Source organism: Neoarthrinium moseri, assembly GCF_022829205.1.
Source record: "Neoarthrinium moseri strain CBS 164.80 chromosome Unknown scaffold25_Wmoseri_CBS_16480, whole genome shotgun sequence".
In the NCBI taxonomy this organism is placed as follows: domain Eukaryota; kingdom Fungi; phylum Ascomycota; class Sordariomycetes; order Amphisphaeriales; family Apiosporaceae; genus Neoarthrinium; species Neoarthrinium moseri.
The window spans coordinates 132718-146523 of record NW_026055139.1 but is presented as its reverse complement, the minus strand read 5'-3'; the positions used below and the strand labels follow the sequence as shown (position 1 = coordinate 146523).

At 50.7% G+C, this 13806-nt stretch overlaps 3 protein-coding genes across 3 annotated transcripts; 2 read left to right on the top strand and 1 right to left on the bottom strand.

Moving 5' to 3' along the window:
• Nucleotides 1-671: 671 nt before the first annotated feature.
• On the top strand, nt 672-2366 carry JN550_006860 (uncharacterized protein; the record flags this gene model as incomplete). The annotated part of the gene is made up of 4 exons (XM_049318645.1): nt 672-923; nt 993-1209; nt 1270-2041; nt 2117-2366. The coding sequence occupies 4 exons, from the start codon at nt 672-674 to the stop codon at nt 2364-2366; spliced, it is 1491 nt and encodes a 496-aa protein (XP_049171095.1).
• A 676-nt stretch (nt 2367-3042) lies between these two features.
• Nucleotides 3043-4645, bottom strand: JN550_006859 (uncharacterized protein; the record flags this gene model as incomplete). Its single annotated transcript, XM_049318644.1, has 3 exons — nt 3043-3231; nt 3295-4419; nt 4520-4645. The coding sequence occupies 3 exons, from the start codon at nt 4643-4645 to the stop codon at nt 3043-3045; spliced, it is 1440 nt and encodes a 479-aa protein (XP_049171094.1).
• Nucleotides 4646-5276: 631 nt separating this feature from the next.
• On the top strand, nt 5277-13553 carry JN550_006858 (uncharacterized protein; the record flags this gene model as incomplete). The annotated part of the gene is made up of 5 exons (XM_049318643.1): nt 5277-5714; nt 5781-12384; nt 12456-12821; nt 12896-12978; nt 13080-13553. 5 exons carry the CDS (start codon nt 5277-5279, stop codon nt 13551-13553), a joined length of 7965 nt encoding a protein of 2654 aa, XP_049171093.1.
• Nucleotides 13554-13806: the final 253 nt, after the last annotated feature.

Genomic DNA, 13806 nt, shown 5'->3' with positions numbered 1-13806 from the left:
AGCTTAGCGGTACAGAACCCTCCGAATCGATCTGGATCATGCATGGGATAAATCAGACCACAAACATTTCACGGGGAGAAACATTCTGGACTGATCACCCCGGGAGGCGCTCGGAGGCTTACTGCTTTAGAAGAAATGCACCGGAAACGGGTTGGCGTGTGGCGTTCTCCTACATTCAGCCCTAAACCTCCGGACGGAAAATGTTACCGATTGCTGAGACGAATTGACACCTGCTTCAAATGAGGCTGAATCATCTGCAGGTAAGATAAGCCGAAGCGGTGCATCATCCCGACTTACTCACAACTCACAGTTCCGGACCTTACTGCCCTCTGGTAATAGCACGGGCGGCTTACACCGATGGAGTGCGGCTTGCAGATATCCCGCGCTTGGAGATTGAATCCAAGAACCTCACAATCGGGTGCATACCTAGTCGAAAGCCTGCTTCATAAGGCGGGAAGAAATAGACTAATGATCGATGGGGTGAGACTCGTGGCTGGCGGCCTTGGCTCGTAACTGTAGGGATGATGCTCCCTGAGGCGGAAACGAACCAAAGGGTATAAGGCATAAGACGTTACCACCCTTGAGACCATTCGCTGGCATCTGTTGCATTGCATCTCGTTTCATCTACAGAATACACAACCCACTGGACACTCTCTTATTCGACAACGAAGATGATTAGCTTCCGATCTGCAGTTGTGTGCGGGCTGGTGCATTTGTGCAGCCTTCATGCAGCCCTGGCAGGCTCTGTATCAACTCAACAAATAATCAAGGACCTAAAGGCAACTTTGTCACCGGGCTCAGAGGTCGTGCTGACTTCGGATCCTGCATTTGCACAAGACTTCACTGCTCGCTTCTCTGGGACTCATGCGCCACAATTTGTGGTCGCTGCAAAGCCAAAACTGGTTACGGACGTGCAAAAACTGGTAAGCTACTGTTTGATCGAGTAGACCGCAAAGGGATGACACGTGATCGTCCACTGACAATCTGTGAAGATCAAGTATGCATCACGCCAGAAGGTGCCATTTCTTGCAACTGGTGGAGGCCATGGCTACACATGGTCACTTGGTCAACTTCAAAACGCAATACAGCTTGACCTTGGCAACTTCCAAACAATTGAGGTTGATGCAGCGGGAAACACTATGAAGGTTGGAGGTGCAGTCCGCATCGGCAATGTCACCCAAGAGTTGCATGCTCTGGGGAAAGAGTTCCGTAAGTTGACTTCGCCTATTGGCAGTAGAAAATCGCATATTGATGTATCCGTGGAAACAGCTGTGGGCATGTGTCCTAGTGTTGGCGTTTCAGGGCTCACTCTGGGTGGCGGTGTCGGTCCTCTCGGTGGATTCTACGGCGCCACCTCTGATAACTTGATATCAGCGGAGGTCGTCACGGGCACTGGAAAGATCCTGACAGCGTCTGCCACTGAGAATGCCGACCTCTTCTATGGAATTAGAGGCGCTGGCTTCAATTTCGGGGTGGTGACGTCCCTCAATTATCGTATTCACCCAGCTACAAACCAAGGGCGGGTCACTGTTGTCAATGCTATGTTCCCCGCGAACTTGAGCACCTCGGTATGGCAGGCAACAAACAAGTACGTAGGTCACCATCCGAAAGAGCTTGCTATTCTGTTTGCAATTCGCTTCAATGAGACCCTGGGGGGTATGTCATTTGTCGGCAGTTTCATCTATTTTGGCCCCGAAACGCAAGCTCTGGAGGTAATCAGACCTTTCCTGGATTTGAACCCTCTATATCTTGAGGTTATCAACGATGCCTCCTACTCAAACTTTTCATCAGTGGCACTCTATGGAGACGTCGCCGACATTGGTCCGAAGAAGAGCATTGACTTCGCCCCTTATACTCTGAACCTGTACAAGGTCGATGTCAAGAATTTAGTATCTTCCCTAAACCACATGAATGCGACGCTCACTGCGAACCCAAACCTACGGCCTGCAACACTATCATGGGCTCAGTACTCACCTGAAGGGTATTTGAAGTTTCCACTCGAATCGTCCGCCTTTGCCTACCGGGATGTCGTTGTCTGGTTGTAAGTCTCAACGCCCCCTCTGCAACTCGACTAAAGTGAAGAAAGTGAACCGAGATGGCTAACAGAATTCTAAAGCTCGTATGATGGATTTACAACAGATCCCGCTCAGATCCCAGCTTTAGATAAGTTTGGCAAGGACATTCGTGGCCTGGTACAGCGGGGTAGTGGACGCCGTGATCTGGAGACTTATGTCCACTTCAGTCATGGGGATGAAGGTCCAGCCGCATGGTACACCAAAGGGAAGCTTCCAGGATTGAGAAAACTGAAGCGTACTTATGACCCCGAGAGCTTGTTCTCATGGTACAACCCTATCAGTGGCTATTAAGACACAGCCCTCTGCCATGTCTAGGTTGGCCATAGGGACACACTGTATATTCAACCCCTACGAGGGAGCTGATAAACAGGTTACCGCTTTTATATACAGATGGACCTACTTATACTATTCCATGAGTCAACAATGTCTTTGCAACAAATATCTCTCTTCATCGCTTCCTTTCTTAATATGGAAATGCAGTTCCTATGGAAAACTGACACCCTCATTAGGGAAAGCCTACCAGTCGCACCCATTTGATTGGATTCACCAAAACAATCGACAGATAGTTGCGCCGTAGTTTCGTGTCTACTTTTCCACACAGTCTGGTCTATGACTAAGCGCAAATCCTCTCGAAACCTGAAACGATGCATTCGCGCTAATTCCATTCAACTCTTCTGGCTTAGGCACAGATATACTGTGGAGAAACCTATGAAATGCTGCGGTCTTTACTGATGACGTTCAGTGAGCTTCACTAAGAGCGCTTTTGGCTCGAATACTAGATACGCCTTCTGATTCAGCCAATCCTCCTGGTGTCCGACCATCGCCAAATCAAAATTCCAGACAACCTTTGCGAGTAAAACGCGGGCTTGAGCTAGGTAGACTCTACAGTGAGCGAGTAGGGGAAGTCAGCAGAAGTTTCACCACGGCGAAGAGTGATATGAAATACAGAGGTGGAAAGAGAAAATCCTTACTTCGATCCCAGGCAGTTTCGTGGACCAGCTGAGAAGGGCATGAATGCTGATTTCACATCCTTATCAAAGCGATGCTGATAGCGAGGGTCCGATTCTGGCAGGAATCGTTCCGGATGGAATGCTTGCGGCTCAACCCACAGGGTTGGCGTGGTTTGGATGTTTTGTAAGTTGATCCCAACAATGGTCTGACGACATTTGATCAAGCAGTCAGTGTTATGTCAAATATTGCGACATGCATGCGCACTCACATTGCCCGGAATGAGCTCGCCATCGACCGTCCGGCCACCAGCAGGGGTACATCTGGGAAGACTGATGGGCGTCGGATGGCGAAAGCGCATGGTCTCATTGATGACGGCCTCTAAATATGGTAAACCCTGAGTTGACTGTACGGTGATAGCAAGATCACTGTCGAACTGGGCACGTATCTCGTCAACTAGGCGTTGCCATTTCGACGGGTCTCGCAGCAAGAGATATGTCGATGTTGCGAGCGCTACCGTAGTTAACTGGCAATCGGCAATTACGAAGGCGAGCTGGTTAGTGGTAAGCTCAGCCTTCGTTATGGTAGCCCTCTGGCCAGGGGCACCATTTTCGCTGAGCTTGCCGACCAGCGGTGTCAGCAAGTCAGACCGCACACCCGTGAGATCACCACGTGCGAGGCGTCGGTCAATCTTGGCAGTTGTCAAGCGCCAATTGCGCTCCCGTTTGGTACGAGTGACCCCCAGTAGGAAGAGTCCTAGAAGGATGTCAAGCGGTGAAAACCGACTGAGGCAGTTGCGGATAGTGCTGAACTTGGCATGTAAGAAGAACGTGCGGATTTCTTCATTCTCGCCGTCACCCTGGAGCGCATCGAGTAGTGACTCTCCGAAACTGAGATCTGTAACGATGTCGAAGGTTGCGTAGCCGTAGAGCTTCTGGATGTCGACATTACCGTCAGAACTCTGCGCTACCTCGCGGCGTAGACGGGCAATCATCTGATTCGCATAGCCTTCGACAATCGGAGCTTGGTCGCGCAGTGACTTGTCGGCAAACCCATTAACAAGTGCCCCGCGGAGCCGTCGGTGAGTATCACCCTCAGCAGTGAACAGCGAATGAGCTCCATTGAGAGGTGGTGTCAGGCTGTAGGGGTCTTTGGCCAGCACCGGCTTGGTGATGTATATGTCCTTCCAAGCTGCAGGATTGATGGTCGTCACCTCATCGGGTGCAATCCTAACGATGGTCCCATACTTCTCATGGAGTCGGTCCAAAACCAGCCACAAATCACCCGTGATGATATAATATGCCCAGGGGATTCGCGAGATTGCCCATAGCTTAGGCCCGGGGAACTTGGCGAGTGGATGGAATATGAGCAGGTAAGCGGCTGACAGGAGACAGTACTGCGACAAAAATTGTCAACAAGTGAGCGAGCCGTAAGGCTTCCATCATTTTGGAAAGTAAGAGGAAGTATCATGGAAGTATCCAGTATTCACTGCTTACTATAACGTAAGATCCGATCAAAAGACCAGTCAGTTGCCAGAATCCTGGAAACGCGTTTGAGTAGGCTCCATGCGTCCAATCCACAACATTGCCTCGAGTTGCTAACAGCTTTGGTAGATATCCCATAATGCCCTTATGACCGCAAAATAACAGATGAATAGTGACTTGATAGGTGTGAACTGACTTGTGTTGCAGATTCCTGCAAACAATGAGCAGGCTTTTTTTTGCTGACTGATTCAAGAACTAAGAGGACTGTACAAGATTGATATCGTATGCTACGTCCAATCTCGTGCATTCGGCAGGTTTTTTTTCAGATGAACGCCACCCCGAACTATAAGCCGGCAGGTTTCGAGCGCTCAGTGATACGCATACGCCTTGGGTGGAGCTGAAGCCGAAGTGCCCCGAACGCCACCGGTCAGTATATTCATTGGATAGTATTCGCTTCTCGAACGGATATTGCCCAATCGGGTTGAGCTTTGCGATTACCCCGATGATTCTAGTGCTGATGTTCGGCTTGAGAACTTACTATGCAGGACAGTACTATCAGATAGCGTGTTGCAATTTGAGGTTGATCAGACCCTAGGATCTATAAGCGAACACAGAACATTCCATAAGGCTATACATACTACCATAATGCCACGCGATTTACGTTGAATCTCCGCCAATCTCAACTTAAAGAGATAGGCTTTCAGGCCTCTTAAATCCCTTAACGGATATCCCCAGTTACAATCTTCGCAGAATCGTGGACTCAACGACCATGATGCTTCCACAAGAAAAGAGGCAGGGCTTGGTCTCTGCAGCGTTCTTCTGCCCGCAAGCACGTGCACCTGATCAGGAGTATCTGGCTGGCATGCACTCCTTTCTCAGCCAGGATACTCATGGCAGGATGCTCCTAAAAGAGGTGATGGCCCTGAAGGAAAATCGAGTTTGGACTATCTTCGCAGAGGCTAGAGATGACGTCGCAGCTCTCAGTCAGGGGCCGCAGTATATCGACATGCTCCATAACTGGGCGGCAGAGGGTACCTGCGCACCGCTTGCTACAGCTAGATCAGGGATCGTTGCTCTCCCTCTCCTTCTTATCCTCCAAGTCACACAATATCTGCGGTACCTTACGCACCACGGACTCTCGCATAAAGAATTTCTTGAGAGCGTTAGAGGTTCCGGTGGCTTACAAGGATACTGCGGTGGACTACCGGTATGTACTTATGCAGGCGATCAGAAGTAAGATCGTAGTGTGACAAGGTTAACTGATCATTAACAGTCCGCCATGGCTATCGCATGCGCCAAAGATGAGTCTGAAGTAGTCAAATACACAGCGACAGCGATGAGAATCATTGTCGGGATTGGCGCATACGGTGAAGCGGCCGACGATTCGAATAGCACCGGGTCTACCACACTAGCCCTGCGGCTCAAGTACGAGGGACAAGGGGACGACCTGACACGTCGATTTCCCGGCACCCACGTCTCGGCTGTGACGGAGCCAAGATCTGTGAGCATCGTCGGACCAGCCAGTCAACTACACGAGCTTTATTGCTTTGCGCGTGAGCAGGAAGGCCTCCAAGTGCAGAAGATGGAAGTCCGCGGAAAGGTGCATAATCCTGACAACAAGGAGCTTGCCAAGGAGCTGTGCCGACTCTGCAGCGACAACCCGCGCCTATTGCTACCCGAGGCCGGCCAGCTCCAGGTTCAAGTTAGGTCTAATAGGACAGGACAGCCTTTAAGTCAAGGCTCGCTAGCTGAAGAGCTTGTTACGACTATTTTAGCATCCCGCTGCGAATGGTATAGTCTACTAAGCGAGGTGGCCAAAGACTTGGAGACCAGCCAATCAAACACGCCCACCTTCGTCTACTTCGGTCTGACTGACTGTGTTCCCCTTACGCCATTTCACAAGAGGGCTATCCGTGCCACCAAAGTCGCCGCGCATGGTCTAATACGGAAGCGAACCGATGGAAAATCTGTGGTTCAAACGTTCCCAGATGACACTCTTGCTGTAGTAGGAGCCTCGTGTCGGCTACCAGGAGCAAGCAACCTCGAGGAGCTATGGAGTATGGTAGCTGCTGGGTCTGACCTCCATCAGAAGCTCGATACCGATAGGTTCGATATTTACGGTAGTTTCAGGGCTTCTCAGAGCGGGACTTTTACGAAGGATCGAACCTTTTATGGCAATTTTCTCGAGGATGTACGGCGATTTGACAACGCTTTTTTTGGAGTCAACGCTCGCGAGGCAGCAAATATGGACCCACAACAGCGTATTCTACTAGAGCTCGCACACGAAGCCCTTGAGGATGCGGGCTATCTCGCTACACATCGACGAGATTCCGGCGACAACGTAGGTTGCTTCATCGGTGCGAGCTTCGTTGAGTATCTGGATAACACAAATGCCCACGCCCCGACTGCCTACACAAGTACTGGAACAATTCGCGCCTTTCTTTGTGGCAGGATCAGTTACTACTACGGGTGGTCCGGCCCGGCCGAAGTCATTGATACGGCATGTTCGTCTTCACTTGTGGCTATTAATCGTGCTTGCAAAGCTGTTCAATCGGGTGAATGCCGCATGGCTTTGACGGGCGGCATCAATATCATCAGTGGAATGAACAACTACTTCGACTTGGCCAAGGCTGGGTTCTTAAGTCCCACTGGGCAGTGCAAGCCATTTGATGCTTCAGCTGACGGATACTGCCGCTCCGACGGTGCCGGTCTTGTCTTCATCAAGAAGCTCAAGCACGCAGTGGCTGATGGAGATGCCATTTTAGGTGTGATCCCTGGCATCGCTACGAACCAAGGAGGCTTGTCAGCTTCAATTACTGTTCCACATTCTGCAGCACAGCAAGCTCTTTATCGGAACGTACTTGACCAGGCGGGTCTATCTCCAGAGAGTGTCACTTACGTGGAGACCCATGGCACAGGGACTCAGGCGGGCGATCCTCTAGAGATTGAAAGCATTCGATCGGTGTTCTCCAGGAAACCATCACACCCACCTGAGTCTGGAATGAGCAGCAGTAGAAACACGCTCTATGTGGGTTCAATCAAAGGCAACATTGGCCACTGTGAGACAGCCGCAGGCGTTGCGGGACTCCTAAAGGTACTAGCAATGATCAAACATGGCCAAGTTCCTCCTCAAGCCAGCCACAAGCAACTCAACCCCAAGATTAAGCCTCTAGAGCCCGATGGATTTGCAATTTCTCGCAGTCTGCATTCCTGGGATGTTCCTCTCCGCGCAGCACTTATCAACAGCTATGGCGCAGCTGGGTCTAATTGTGCTCTTCTCTGCTGCAGCTTCAACGAAACACAGTTAACTCGGCGGAAATTTGGGATTGGTTCGACAGAGTCTTTCCACGTCCCCATCATCCCACTTCTTCTCAGTGGTGCTTCCGAGAAGAGCCTTCGAGACAATGCACGGGCTTTGGGTAAATATCTGCGGCAACAGCGATCTGGTGATATCAGCCTGGCCGATGTTGCACTCACCCTGAATGGAAGGAGACAGCGCTTCAAATACTTGGCTTCCATAGAAGCAAGTGATGTATCAGAAGCTGCTAATAACCTTACGAATCCTGAGTCTTTGGCGACATTCCCAACCCCTGTGGCTCCGCAGAAAGGATCTAGCATGCCCGTGGTACTTTTGTTCAGTGGACAATACGACAACAAAGTTGGCCTGGACCGGTCTTTCTACAACTCCTTCCCAGCCTTTCGGGCACATGTAGACGCCTGTGACACGGCCCTCATGGCTATCGGTTATTCCTCCATGATTCCAGCCATCTTCGAGACAAATCCACTCGATCATGACATAGTCACACTCCAGTGTAGCATCTTCGCTATGCAGTATGCGAGTGCGAGGTGTTGGCTGGACGCTGGCCTTCAGCCCAGCGCTATTGTTGGCCACAGCCTTGGTGAACTCACGGCACTTGCTGTTTCAGGCGCATTATCCCTACCTGATGCCATCAAACTTGTCGCTGTCCGCGCAAGCATGATCGGTGCTTATGTTGGGCCTGAGAAGGGTGCCATGTTGGCTCTCAGCTCCTGTTCGACGCAGGCTTTCGCTGAGCTTCGGTCAAAACTGAAGCAAAGATTATCAAACTCAACAGACGTCGATCTTGAAATTGCCTGTTATAATGGGCCAAATGCTCTAGTAGTTGCAGGAACATCTGCCGCAGTTGACGCTGCAGAAGCAGTGCTGAATGCGGATGCCGTGTTTCAGAAAGTACGCATACGGCGTTTGGCCACAAGTCACGGCTTCCACTCATCCCTGATGGATCCTATCCTCGAGGACCTGAACTATGTCGCCAAATCATTGACATGGAATGAGCCTAAGACTCCACTAGAGGTGTGTGCCCCCAAAGGGTTGAGAAGCATCAGTGAATACAGCCCTTCTCGTCATGCGCGGGACCCTGTATTCTTTGCCAATAGTGTACAACGCCTGGAAAAGCGCTTGGGAGGCTCAGGTATAGTCTGGCTAGAGGCTGGTATTGATACACCCGTCGTTCCTATGGCAAGCAAGGCTACCCTCCAGCCTGATGCGCATACATTCCTGCCCTTCAAGACCAAAGGAAGTCTAGAGCCACCAGTGAATATTGTCTCTCGGGTGTTATCTCGCCTCTGGCGAAGTGGAATTTTCCCAAGCCACTGGAGCTTGCTTCGCGAATGCAAGCCTGTCTGGCTTCCGCCTTATCAGTTTGAGGCAACGCAACATTGGCTTCCTAACGTCGATCGCGCCATTGAGATTCAGAAACAAGCTCTCGCCACTGCTAAAGCCTCTAGTCATGAACCCTTGAGTGCTAGAAGCCTACCACCTCCGCCACAACTTGTCACAAGACGGAACGGGTCATCGGCAGCGTCTGGAGGCGCCGAGTTCTCTATTAACACACGATGCCAACGTTTCCGGACCGTTGTGAGTGGACATGCAGTCCGCTCACGTGCGCTATGTCCTGCTTCAATGTACATGGAATGCGTGGCTATGGCCTTGCAGCTCCATCTTGATGGTTCTGACAGCGATTTGTTCCGAAAGGGAGCCAGTCTTGTCTTTGAGAGCCTGTCCATCAGCGCTCCGCTCGGCGTTGAACCGGAAGGCGAGGTTGTCCTGAACTTGGATCCATCCGAGACATCCTGGAAGTTTTCTGTGCGGACGTTGATGTCGAGTGGCAATCCATCACCTACCTCAAAGCCGAAGGAGACTTCTCATGCCAGTGGTGTGATTGCTCTGACTCTTAGTCCTGTATTCGATACATTCCAAAGACTTGTGTCAGAGCCAATTGCTCGAATAGAAAGTCGCGACAATGTTGACGTCGAGAGGCTTATGCTTAAGCGGGCGTATAGTCTTTTCGGTCGTGTTGTTGATTATGCTTCGTTCTTCAAAGGCATTAGGTCCGTTGCGCTAGCCGCTCATGAAGCTGTAGCAAGCATTCGGCTTCCCGGTACTGAGCAGCCGCATCGGGACGACAGTACGGCATGGAAGGTCTGCGATACTGTGGCCGTCGATGCTTACATACAAGTCGTCGGACTTCTCATGAACAGCGACGACTCAGTTGGCGTGGACGAGGTTGTCGTCATGGTCGGATTGGACCGCGTCGTCATGTCACCGGGTTGCAAGATGGACGACCCTCCCGAATTCTGGCGCGTCTATGCTAGATTTGGCTATGGAGCTGATAACCAACCTATAGGCGATGTGTTCGTATGTAATCCAGATGGTGCACTGGTAGCCATACTCTCTGGCTGTCGCTTCGCAAAGCTCCCAATCCCACGGTTGGAGAAGATCTTAGATATGGCCAACCAGAACTCGCCAGTATCCCGAAAAATGTCACCGTCAAGTAAAACAGCAACAAAACCAACAACGGTACCTGTCCTTCCTTCTACTTCGCTGACCTCGGCGTCCTCCAGCACGACCGCAGAATCCAAGGGCACTACGACTCCAGCCACCAGCATTTCCAGTCCTATTACCCCCTCGGAAGATGGATCCAAAGCTTTGGCACTAAGAGAGATTATATCGGAGTACACCGGCATAAAAGGCTCTGAAATCCCTGAAGATACCATCTTGACTGAGCTGGGGCTGGATTCTCTAGCATCAGTAGAGCTTGTTGGAGAATTGTCATCCAAGTTTGGGATTGCCATCAGTGAGGATCTTGGTGAATGCACGTTGCGAGATCTTTGCCGACATCTGGGAGCGCAAAGTCCTGCAGATCTTGCTGCCGTTACTGAAGTGCCACATGCCACAGAACCAGCTACGACTTTGGGCGTACCAGCTGACACAGATGATTCTGATAATCGTGTGTCAAAGTTCTTCCAGATTCTCTCTGAGGTGACAGGTATAAAGCCAGAAGACATAAAACCGTCAGATGAACTTACCAACCTGGGCGTGGATTCGCTGTCTGCGATCGATTTGAAGCAAGAGCTCGAGGACAATCTCTCAACACGCCTCGATGACATTCAAGTGGAAGAAACTGTGCGAGGATTAATGGCACAGCTAGGAATATCTTCTGAACCTAAATCCAGCTCGAGCTCGATCCAACATAGGAGCGTGAAAACGAAGAGTCCCGATGGTACAAGCGATGCCCAGACAGTAGATACGGTCTTGTTGGGAAATCCATTCGACGTTCTAAGTACTTCAGATTCTCACTTCAGCGCGTCAGCGCAGAAGAACGGCTTCGTCAACTATTGGTCAAATGTCGCCCCCGACCAAGATCAACTAGTGATAGAGTATGTTATTGAAGCTTTTACCACCTTGGGGGTTGATATCGCACAAGCATCTCCGGGCCACCGCCTACCGGAAGTCCCTCACTCATCTCCTAAACATGACAAGGTCGTTCGAAGACTGTGGGAGATTTTGAAGGGCCATAGTATCGTCTCAATTGACTCAGCTGGAAATTTCAGCCGGGGAAGTAGAGTTCTCGATCCACAACGACCTTCTGCAGCTCAATTACAAGCAGAATTCCAAGAAAAGCATCCAGACTACAGAGACGAGGCGGCTTTGATTGGTCTGACAGGTCCTCGACTCGCCCAGTGTCTCATCGGGCAGCTGGATGCGGTGTCGCTCATGTTCGGTAGTGCGGCATCTATGAAGATTATGGAAAATTACTACGGCCAATCGCCGATGATCTCGACATTGACCGACCAGCTCGTGATTTTCATTTCTTCCCTGCTGAAAACCACTGACAAGTCTCGTCCAGTACGGATTCTAGAGGTCGGTGCAGGAACTGGTGGAACCACGAAGAGGTTGGGATCAGCACTTGCGTCAGCTGGGGTTTCAGTACAATACACATTCACAGATATTTCGCCCAGCTTGGTCTCGAAGGCTAAGAATAATACACTCAAGCAGTACGGGTCATGGATGGAATTTACGGCCTTCAACTTGGAGAAAGAAGTACCTGCGGCGCTTCGCAGTCAATTTGACATTGTTATCGGCACCAATTGTGTTCACGCTACATCAGATCAAAAAGCTTCGTGTCGAAGACTATGCGAAACACTGGTCCCCGGCGGTATTATTGTCCTATCAGAGGTCACTCGCATCATAGACTGGTACGATATCTGCTTTGGCCTTCTCGATGGCTGGTGGCTTGCGGAGGGCGGTACGGCATACCCCATCCGTCCTGCCAACGCGTGGAAGTCCTGCTTTCAGGCTGCGGGCTTTGCTTCTGCAAGTTGGTCGGGTGGTCTGAGCAAAGAATCTACCAGCCAGCAGCTACTTGTCGCTTGCAATCAACACTGGGAAACCTCACTTCAGAATTCAAATAGCGAAGAAAACCACCGCAGTACAGCCAGGGTCGGCCATACCTTCGATGTTCCGGAGACGGTTGTCTATAAGAATGTGGATGGCTTGGAAATACATGCAGACATCTACTTTCCGGAGTCACCCTCGCCTGTACCGATGCCAATTGGTACGCCTATGCTGTCATAGTTCCTCAGTATTACAATTTCTTGTACCTAACTTATTCCGTGATTTCTATAGCTCTTATGATACATGGAGGTGGCCACATGACACTCTCCCGAAAGGCTATACGGCCAGCTCAGACACAATATCTCCTTGCAAATGGGTTTCTTCCTGTCAGCATTGACTACCGTCTCTGCCCCGAGGTCAACCTACTTGATGGTCCGATCACCGACGTGCGTGATGCCTACAAGTGGGCACGCACATCACTTCCTCTACTGGCTGAGAAAAGAGGCATAACGGCGGAGTCGACCAAAGTCGTGATTGTCGGCTGGTCGTCTGGCGGTCATCTCGCTTTATCAATAGGTTGGACAGCCGAAATTGGCGGAATACCACCGCCCACAGCCATCTTGAGCTTCTATGCCCCTTACGATTTTGAGTCCGGAGGTATGTGAGATGCATGCCTTAAAACCTTCCGCATTTCACGTTTTTCCATGTTAACATCAATTGGCTTCCTACAGATCTTGACTCAAATCGTCTTGCTTCGCTTCCAGGCAGACAAATGGGCCTCGAACGTATCATCTCTGCCTTGCCCAAAACCCCTGTAGGTTACTTACCATCCTCGAATAGCACCGTGCCAGCTACAGGAATCGGCTTTCTCAATCTTTTCATAAATCATTTGCTGACCGCAGGAATGCCCTCCAGATAACTACATATGATAACTCTGCACAAGGCGATAGCACTAACCTTGGCTGGGTTCGTCCAGGGGACCCGCGTTCGGAGCTCGTACTAGCTCTTTTCAAAGAAGGCATTGGCCTTAGGCTACTTCTCAATGGCCTCCCGGCGGAAATTATTAAGAATCATAGCTCAGGCGCTGAGGACTGGGCCGTTCTGGCGCCTCCGTCACCGGAACGCGTTGCTTCCATCAGCCCACTAGCCCAAGTACTCGGGGGCAATTACCGGTGCCCAACTTTCTTGGTTCACGGCACAGCTGACGAAGTGGCACCATTCTCGGGAGCGGAGGTATTTGCAGCGGCGCTAGCAGAGCATGGTGTGTCACACGGGTTTCTCGCCGTGCCGGGGGCCGCACATATTCATGACCTCCAGCTCCGACCCGGGACACAAAAATGGGAAGAACAGGTGGAACCAGGCTATAAATTTCTATTTGACAGTGTGTGACCGGAAGAGTATTTCCCTGAGGTTTTTCGCGGTTTTATCTATTTCACTCTAGATTTCACAGTTCTCATTGCGGCCGGGTTTTACTCTAGAACTACATCGAGTTCCTTGGTAATTGGTTTCAATATCATAGGCTCCCAGGCGTCGAGTATGCCAGAACTACAGTATCTCCAAATGAGACCATACCAGTTTTCTCTAAGCGCAATTGTATAAAAGCTCGAACGATTGGATTTCATATGAGGAGTTATGTTGACCC